The sequence below is a fragment of the Xenia sp. Carnegie-2017 genome, unplaced genomic scaffold (assembly GCF_021976095.1).
Source record: "Xenia sp. Carnegie-2017 unplaced genomic scaffold, XeniaSp_v1 HiC_scaffold_14, whole genome shotgun sequence".
Lineage (NCBI taxonomy): Eukaryota > Metazoa > Cnidaria > Anthozoa > Malacalcyonacea > Xeniidae > Xenia > Xenia sp. Carnegie-2017.
This window is the reverse complement of record NW_025813447.1, coordinates 4,189,643-4,199,699: the sequence shown is the minus strand read 5'-3', so window position 1 is coordinate 4,199,699 and position 10,057 is coordinate 4,189,643. Positions and strand designations below refer to the sequence as shown.

General features: G+C 34.6%; 1 protein-coding gene across 1 annotated transcript; it reads right to left on the bottom strand.

The window, feature by feature from the left end:
- Nucleotides 1-517: 517 nt before the first annotated feature.
- Nucleotides 518-4,859, bottom strand: LOC124434604 (transmembrane reductase CYB561D2-like). The gene is made up of 3 exons (XM_046984494.1): nucleotides 4,559-4,859; nucleotides 3,943-3,980; nucleotides 518-1,092 (listed from the first exon to the last, which is right to left on the bottom strand). The coding sequence occupies exons 1-3, from the start codon at nucleotides 4,632-4,634 to the stop codon at nucleotides 586-588; spliced, it is 621 nt and encodes a 206-aa protein (XP_046840450.1). The 5' UTR covers nucleotides 4,635-4,859; the 3' UTR covers nucleotides 518-585.
- Between the last annotated feature and the right edge of the window lie 5,198 nt (nucleotides 4,860-10,057).

Below are 10,057 nucleotides of genomic sequence, written 5' to 3'. Positions count from 1 at the left end.
TTCGAGTAGTTAATGTCGAGGGTTGCATGCGATGGTTATATATTGATCTATGTGTTGGAAAAATAGTCTGCCTTCCCCCTCACCTATAAAATTTTAGCTCATTCAACACATTTAGATCTAAATTTATGGTAAATAATGATAGAAATGATTTTACACGCACCGTATGTATCCCTCCAAAAAACTGATAGAATTTTCAAATGTCTCGGGCGTTTATGAAATATTGTATGGTAAATGTTTTCGAATCAAAATGGCTACAGTTCACTAAATTTGATATTAGCTCTGATCACATCTTGTTTTCCTGTATTATATTTAGATCTGTATTATATTTATATTATATTTTGTCGTGTTACTTGACCATAAATCTAATAAGGCAAATATATCTGATTTAGGATTGCAAATATAAATGTCATGAGGTATTTTGCAAACAATGTTCGTGAAAATAAGGGGATAAAAATGAAAAACACAAAAAAAGCAGATGAAAAGAGAAAACATTTAATGATACTTTTCCAACACGGTGACCAGTGCTTCAAGGTATAAATTTTATTACTTTTTTATTCAACTGTAACGTTTTGATAGTTGATTATATCACTTTTTCTTAAACAAATACACTTGTGCAATTTGGTTATTTACAAAGACTGCTAGCATTATAATACAAACAGCACATGTCCACCAACTAAGAGTATACAACCCAGCCTTCCTTACAAACCAATTTGAATAGAGACTTAGGAAAATTACCAAACAACTGAGAATGAAAAAAAGAGCTCCGGATAAAGCATGAAGTCTCTTTAATGTGACTAACTTTAATGTGTTAAATAATGGTAATTTGGGATATAGTAATCCAGTACCCATGGATGTTTGAATACATGTTAGGAACATAGTGATGGCTCCAAGAATGCCATGCCAGGATATGAAATGTGGCTTATTGCTTCGATTCTTGTTTATAAAGATGACAAGAAATCCTCCAACAGCACAAGATGTTGCCAAAATTTGGAGGATCCAATGGCACCGAACCTTGACTGCTTGAGTTGCATTTGGGAAAAGGTTACTGTTTTTTGAAAATATTAGAATTGCCTCCAGCATGAAAAAACCAAACTAAAATTAAGATGTAAAACATTCTTACCTCTATCAGTACTAAGGCCATATGTTAACACAAACTTTGAAAGTTGATTTCTAAAACATTAAAGTAATTAGCACTGTTATTTTATTGCATATTACACTTATCTCATTTCAATAACTTACAAAAACTGTACATTATGTAACACCATTTCACATGAGTGTGACCATACATGCCTAATTTATTATGACTAATGTGTTTATCCATGTAGAATGCCTCCCCCCCTGTTTCAATTATTTATATAATCAGGTAGGGCTGTCTAATCTTACCAGAGCAGCAGGGGCGGATCTAGGATTTTTCAAACATCAGTCATAAAACGTCGGAGGCGCTCCGCACCTGGGGGAATCTGAGGCATTCTCCCCTGAGAAATTTTGAATTTCAGAGTCTTGAAAATGCCATTTTCAGCGTTTTAGAGCAATACAAAATGTATTTTGTGGGCATCGTTTTTGCGTAAAAACAACACATTTTTCTTACGTTTTTTTTCAAAAAAAAAAATAAAGTGAACAATACTTGAATGTTTTGCCAAATATTTAGGCTCATTATCATGCCAAATATATGGCTCATTAGCATGTCTAGGAACGTAAGATTTATTTACAATAACGCTATTCAAAAACAGATATATTCTTTAAAATTTCTACCAAGTTGTCAGGCATAGACCCCCCTAGAGACCCCCATTCAAACCTCTATGTATTACCTCTATGTATTACCATTCAAACCTCTAATAAGTTAAGTTAGAAATTTAGTACTACAAGTGACAGTTCATAGATATAGAAAAGCTCAGACTTCAAACCATGCAAGTTTATTGTAACTCTTTACCCATCTCCACATCAGTGCCAGCAAATTCACCCTTTGAGAAAAACTCAAAATTTTTTCTGCCAAAGATTAAGCAAAATTATCAGAGTGAAAATTTGCAGTTAAGGTTAGCTTAATGCCATAAATGTTTATCAGGCATTTCACTAGACTATTATCTTCTGCAAGGTGTGCTATATAGCAATCACTAGTAGCATTGTATTATCAAATACAAACAGAATGTAACCAACATGTCTTTAATTATATAATTACATGAATGTTAAAATGGTTTATGTGTCATGCTTACTGGTTGTGATAAATATCTTTCATATGATCAAAGCTTGTTTAAATGTAAATCTAAAATAATTTAGTTTAGAAATTATAATGATCATCAGAAAAATTACCTAGTGATCATGAAAAATACTTTGCTGTTTTGCCAAATTTCAAGGTTTATCTGCATACATAGGAAGACATTTTTACTTTATAGAAAATGCTTTTCATACATCAATAGCCCTTTGGAATTTATGGCAACAATCTGGTATGAGCCGTAGATTAACACACCTTTACATCTCTACATGAGGTGTTCAGTTAGAAAAGGGGACAATATGTGACATGGGACAACATTTCATGTATGTGAAATACTCAGGTTTAATACCATTCCAGTCAAATTGTCAAAATAAAAAAGCTTCATGGATCATAAGACTCAAAATCACAGGTTATAGTAAACAGCTTCTCATGTAATCAATGTTAGTTTTCTCAAATCTTAAACAATATGTAGTATAACTGTCTAATGATTGAATGATCAATGATCATAAACTGAAAAGCCCCAAACATTTGTTTATGATAAAGTAAATAATAGTATGGCACCTTATGGCTACAGATTTTTTGTCCATTGAAATATATTTGCAGAAATGTAGGATTTCGCTGCCATATAACGGCCAAGCATTAAAGAAATCATAGCTAAAAGTCCTTCGGCAACAACAATTTTAGAAGCATCAATCTGCTTACCATACGCCATATTAACATAAATCGCATCACACACTCGCATAAATTGACTTTGATATATTGCATTCATGCATACACTTCACTTGTCCTTTACTTACGATTTTCGATGTAAATTTCTGCTGATAAAACTCAAAACAATGTAGGCTTTCTTTTGAACATCAATGACTGAAATGTCGCTCGCGAGATCGTCTTTGCCAAGCATTTACAATTCATCCATAAATTTTTCACCCTCTTGAAAAAATTCCCAGTTTGGAAAGCAGCATTCATGTCAATATATGAATTTGTAAAAGATTTCCATGAATTCCATCTGATTGTAGTTTAGTTTCTATCATGCTTCAGAAAATTACTATGAACGATCAAACATTCAATTCAGACATTGAGCTTGACTATGTTAGTTCAGTTGGCTATCAGTCGAAATCGGTCAAACCAATCACAGTAAGACAAAAATTCAAATGAACCAATTGTAAGATAGCAATTGGACTCCCTTATAGGTCCGGCCACCCCTATTATCGGTCGAGATTATTCCAGACTGTCCACTGATCTGGCCATTGACCAATAAAATAGCGTTTCTGGCGTTCATAGACTCCTTTATAAGTCGAACCAGTCAAGCCACCCGCTTATCAGTCGGTTATTCCAGGTCAATTAAAATTCAACTGATCTGGTTACCATGAAGATATTCATTGCATTAGTCATTAGTTTTCAATAATAAATAAAGCTGGATTTTTATCACGAAGTAAATGCGATAATAAAGTAAGAATAATTAATGAATTTTTAATTAATATGAATAGGTAATTTTTGAATTTCAAACATCAGTCGCGCGACGGATTTGACATACTCTAGATCCGCCCCTGCAGAGCAGATATGGTAATAAAAATTATCAAATCTGACCACACTGATTTACAATACATTCAAAACATCCAATATTTTTTTATTATGATCAAATCCTTTAAAAGTTGCATGCATATTTGTTTACTTGGTTATTGGTAATTGATGATAAAAATTTGATGGTATATTATCTCTTACAGTTTACTCACACCAAGTATCATCAGTGTTGGATGCCATGAAAATAGACCTGTACAATGAAAGGTAAGTAATGACATTAAGGTAGGAAAACTTATTGTGTTTCGTGTTATGCTGTCGCAAAGCAAACCCAGTAAGGTAAATGTTTCAATGATTACTGATTGTCAAAACAATTAATTAAAATGCATAATTATGGAGTTTAAATGGCAATCCAAAATCTGTAAGTGGCTGTTTATCTACTGAAAATTAGCACATTATTGAGTTAAACTTCATGTTACTAGCCAGTTCAAACTAACCTTAGTTGAATCAAGCTTTAATCGGAGGCCCCGCATCATTTGTGCTGGCAACTTTGATTGGTAACCATAAAAGTGCAATAAAAATTTGTCATGTTGCCACCCCCTCTCCCCATCTTGTAAAATCATAGTAATTAAAACGATGGTATATCAAATATCAAATCATCAAAACAATCAAACAAAATGTTTGTCAAAGACTATTTACTAAATGTGAACAAGTTTAAGAAACTCATTTGATCAGACATAATGAATGCCATTATTTGATTTATTGGCATTAACAATGGAAGTTGCTAATGTAAATTAGGCTTTATTATAAAAAATGTCAATGACGTCTTACTTGTTCCGGGTACAGCAAACCAACATATATATGTCACAAGCCCGAGAGCGATAACGTGTGACATAATGTGAAACATCCAACCAGCTACAGTCAACCTAGTTCGTTTGTATTGTAAAGTTTAAACGTTTAGATAGACTTTCGTAACCGGCTTTTATTCCAAACATACAATTTGATTGGATGGTACTTATGAACTTAGCAACAAACGTAATGAATCATTGAACGAGCTTCGTGATATAACTTGGAAAGGTCAAATCAACTGCAATCACATCAAAGAATCTTGCAATAAATAAATTGCAGAGGTGCAGGCACGCACTGGGTAAGATCTTATTGAAAAACCGGGCATCATATCGCAAAATTGTAAAAGAACGCGAGTTAGCCGTATTTACGACAAATAGGTGACAAAAATGGCGAAATCCTGCCGACAAACAACAAGCGTACTAGTTAAAAGTTGCATACCACCAAGATACTTTGTTATCTTAGAAGCAATATTTTATTACAATGATTGCTCAGTTCAAACCTTACATTTTACCTTTTTAAGAAGGTTTCTGACCATTTAAAAAAATTTGCTTCTATGCAATGGATAACGCTATCCATGCCTCGAGCAATCGGCCCCTGTGCTCTTCTATATTTACCTCATTGGCAATGTCATGCGTAAAATATCTGAAAAATTGTCACTCCTCCCCTTAAAAATAAACTTTTAAGAAACCATACTTTTCAAACATTGAATGTGGTTATTCGTAAATGTGGCAGGTGTTTAGATACTGAGTAATTTGTCTCGCAAATCTCCTAAAGTTGATGCCTAAATCCATATCTTTTCGAAAGTACAGAGATGTCCATGAAATAAATATAAAGTTACGAAACATTGTTCCTCGAGAGATTTTAAATAATTTAAATGATAGTTTAAGAAGTCCCTGCTTGAATGCTTTGTCGTTGTATCTTTCTGTCAAGTTGTTTTCGAAAAACAGTAAAGATTAATGTTGCTAAATGCTTTTCAAGTGTTTATTCTGTGACATTCTACATTCATTACCTGATTAGTTATTTACACGAACCTTTTTGGGCTATGTAAAAAAGTGTTTGGTGTCGCTTAGCTATGCATATGTAAGGTTAACTATGTTCTTTCTATTCTCCTGTGTACTTCATGTTATTATAGCTATCCTTACCCAAGCTATATAAACTTTACTATGAAAACATTTCCAATGTTTTCAGAAAAAAGGAAGTCCGTGAAGAGACTTCCATCTTACATCTTTAGTCGTATCCACATCCTTAGCCATTTTTTCTATCTCATTGACTATGCTTATCTTTTTCGTTTCGTATTTCTCCGCCTCCTTCTCCTCGCCATCTTTTGTATGCAATTCGTAGAGCAGCTGATAAATGTCTATCAGCCATGGATGGTCTTCTGAAAACAAAATTTCGGTGATGTCCAAAGCTTCTAACAGGTTTTGCTTTGCTTCATTAAACCTTCCGCCTTGAAAAGGCAGAAACCAAGAACTGACAAGCTTCTAGAAATTCCAAGATTGTGGTAATGATGGACAGAATTTTTTATCTTTTCCAGAGCCTGTTGGGCGTAAACCAAAGCAAGGTCGTATTTTGGGGGATCTTTTAAAGACAGGCATGCAGCCAAATTTCTCAGTGCTAAGGAAATGCTTATCTCGTCCCCAAGTTGATCGTATATAACTTTAGCATCCTCCAGATTTTTCATAGCCTCCTCATAATCACCTTTCTTCAACAAGCAAAACCCAACGTTGAAAAGAGATTCAGCCACTAGGGAATCCTTATTCGGCGTATTTAAGTTCTTCCTTATGTCTTGGGCTTGCCGAACAAACTCAAGCCCTTTTTCTTTCATTCCAAGACTTACGAAACATAATCCAATGTTATTCAGAATTTCTGCCTTTTCAGTATTGAGGTCATCTGCGGTGTATGTAGCTGCCTCCCTATAAAGTTTGACAGCTTCTTCATATTTTCCTAGTTCCTGCTTGCACCATGCTTCATTGGTTAGGACACGTGCAAATTTCTTTTTCTCTTTGATGTACTGTTTATGGATTTCCTTTAAATATTTTTCTGCATCAGCAAATCGAAACGTTGCAAGGTAACAGTCTGCTATTTCGAGCATGTTATCGACAAGCAGATCATAACTATTTTCATCATCTTGTTGACTGACAAGGTCTTTCACGTTGGATTTGAATAAGTTCATTGCCAATTGGAAATTACCCTGTTTTTTCGTGCATTTTGCAATTTTATATGAGACTTCGAAATAAGGGAAATCAATTCCGACTTTCTCTTCCAGACGTTTGCTTGTTTGGTACGAAACGATTGCTGATTCATATTCTTTCCTGCTTTCGTAGGCAAGCCCTGCAACTTTAGCAAGTTGTGCTGCTGTGGTCAACGTGGTTTTCTGCTCATTTTTCACTTTTTCAACAGACGTAAAGACAACAACCATTGCAGTGGCAACAACGTCGACGAGAAACATGTCATCCTTAGCCTTTTCTTTTTCCATGTAATCTAACATCTTTTGGACATCGACATCGTCAAGTTTAAACGATTGTAAGCTCTTACCACGTGGCGACAACCTTTGAAACAAAGTTTTGTCACATCTATGTTGCTTCACAACGTCGTTGTACACTGCGTTTCCATTGGTTGATTCGTTGACAAAATAATGTAACCAACTTGTAAGACCACCATTAGAAGGAATTTCTGATTCTGAAGACGAGGGAGGTGCAATTGATAAAACAGAAACTATTTCTACGTGTTTACCATCTTTCCAAAAGTTCCTGTGCTCTGGGAATTGCTTGTGCCAAAGGACAATTTCCACCAACGCCTCCATCGACAAATTCATCGTCGCCAATTTTGACTGGAGTGTCAAAGTAAACTGGAGCATTTGATGTTGCGAGTAAGACTTCGTAAGCTTTGTAACTCTTGTAGTAATCGCTTGCTGTATCAAACAGCACCAGATCTTTGTTTTTGCCGATTTTTCTTGCAACAGCTCCAGCAACAGGTTTCAAAGGATCCTCACCACTTAAATCACTTAAGCTGCAATCACCAAACTGATTCTGCAGGACTTTTTTTACGTTATCTTGCGAATATGCCACAAGTGGGATGCTAGACAACCCAGGTATGTGAGAAAAAAACCACTGAGAACAGGTCTTCCTAAAAATTTCTCTAGCCTTTGTGAGATACATATGAATGCATTCATTTATGCTCATTTGTTTTCTTGTATGGTGATCTTTCCCCACTTTATTTCCGCCAATTAAACCAAACGCGATCAGGCCTCCTGTGCTGGTACCAACTATCATCTCGTACACTTCAGCTGGATGAATGGGATCCTTAACTTCTCTCAAATCGTTGATCAAACGTTCTCGAACTGCGCGATCTTCCAGGAAGTTTTCTTCTTTGTCATCATTTTCTTCCTTTACAAGATATTTCACAGTCTCAGGTGTTTTCAAAACAATCGTTGCCAAACGTAAAACGTCGTCGAGAATCTTCACTTCCATTACACCTCGACTTCCTCCGCCGTCGAAAGACAATATGTCAATCCTCTTTTTTGTTGAATCCATTTCGACATTTAAATCCTGCGTTTGAAAGTAATAATAGTACGAGTTAAGTCTTATTTTTTTGTGAGTTCACTTTGCTCTTCCTTTATATTAGAGAGCTTAAATTAGAGATATTTTGAAATCTGTAACGTCAAGTGGAAGTAAATTTAACGATTTTGATGACGTAGCCGTGTTTGAAGTCAAAGAAGGCAAATTGGTTGTTTTTGCGCTCTTGTTTTTAACAGAAACGTGAGAGGTAAGCGTAATTTTTGTTTTATTCCTAAAATTGTGTTATGCTGACACAATATTAAAACAAAATTCCAAACTCCATTGAAGGCAAAAGAAAGCTTAGCTTACATTTTGAGTCAGCTTAACGAAAACCTTTACATCAAAACCGCCGTCATAGATCTAGTTCCCAAACGTAACTCATGACGTTCGTGTCAGCCAAAACGTTGAAAGCTTAAGTTCATTATTGTGTTATTAGAGTCGTTACATGTGCAAGAAGCCATCAAAGAGATGGTCTCTTGATTGATGATCATTCACGATGAAAAAATTGCACATATGTATTGTTTGACTTTGAGTAGCACGATCGTCATAGAATAGCATCATTTTAAAGCTTTAATTTTTTAAAGCTTTTGTTTTACACAAGATGCAAACCTATTTATGCGTTGCATTCTGTTATTAATGACGTTTCTTCGGCGAAGACCGGGTGGGGGTCAAGGGCGGATTATCCACTAAGCTAAGTAGGCTTAAGCCTACGGGCCCGTGCTTTCGAGAGGCCCGTTGTATCTAGACGTAATTAGGATTTGAACATTTTTGCTATTCTGGGGTAGCTAAATGTGCTTAAGTTAGATCACGTATGCTGTTAAACACCTTACAAGCAATCGAATGCAGAGAAAAAATGGCTTTCGTACTATCTACTGTTCGAATGCGCAATGCACAGAACTCATGATGTATTCGCTTTTTCCCCAAGAAAAGCAAAACTAAACATAGTGGGAGGAGTATTTATTGCTTAAAGGCCCACAAATTCGTCTTAGCCTACAGGCCCCTTCGTAATTAGTAATCCGCCACTGGTTGGGTATTAAAACGAGCTTGTCAATTGGTCACGGGTAAAAAGTTGCGAAAATGTTTATAAAAGTAGCTAATGCTAAGTTTACAGAAACTCTAATTTTTGAATGCCCCACTTTAACGGACTCTTGGAACCAACAACGCGACTCTAGGGCGCCATATATAAAAAAATATTTACAGGTTATATGGTCTCATTTTTTGCTTAAATAATTCATTATTTAGAAACAATTTATTTCTATGCCTAAATAAAACTTTAATGATTTACAAATTAGCAGTTCATTATTTAACATATAATATATTATTTGTCAATTAGGGAGTACATTACTTAACATATAATGTATATTATTTGTTAAATAGGTATGCTTTATTTAGCAAATAATGCATTATTTAACACATAATATATATGTTATTTAGCAAATAATATATTATATGTTAAATAATGAACTGCTTATTTCTAAAGGTTTATTTAGGCGTAGAAATAAATTGTTTCTAAATAATGAACTATTTAAGCAAATAACGAAAAAATGAGACCATATAACCTGTAAATATTTTTTTTTATATTTTTTTATGGCGCTCCATACGCGACCTTATAACATGAATGCTGTTAAATTTAATGATTTTGCGTAATGTAAGTTTGTTTTGCCTGTCTGAAAAATATTCATATCGATTTGGGATTAGTAATAAAATAGGGACTTTTTTGTGGTTACAAATCCAAAAATTGTCTTAAAAATCGCAAATGGCATTGTAAATGGTTAAAAATAAAAACCTAATATTTCTTGCAACGAGCAACTAGCTAGTCTGATGCCATGCTGTCCGCGTAATTTCTCGCCATGATTAGTTTGTAAGAAGACAATATTAAAGTTTTCATATTGTAAACACGTATAGTTTACATCGTAAGAGATGG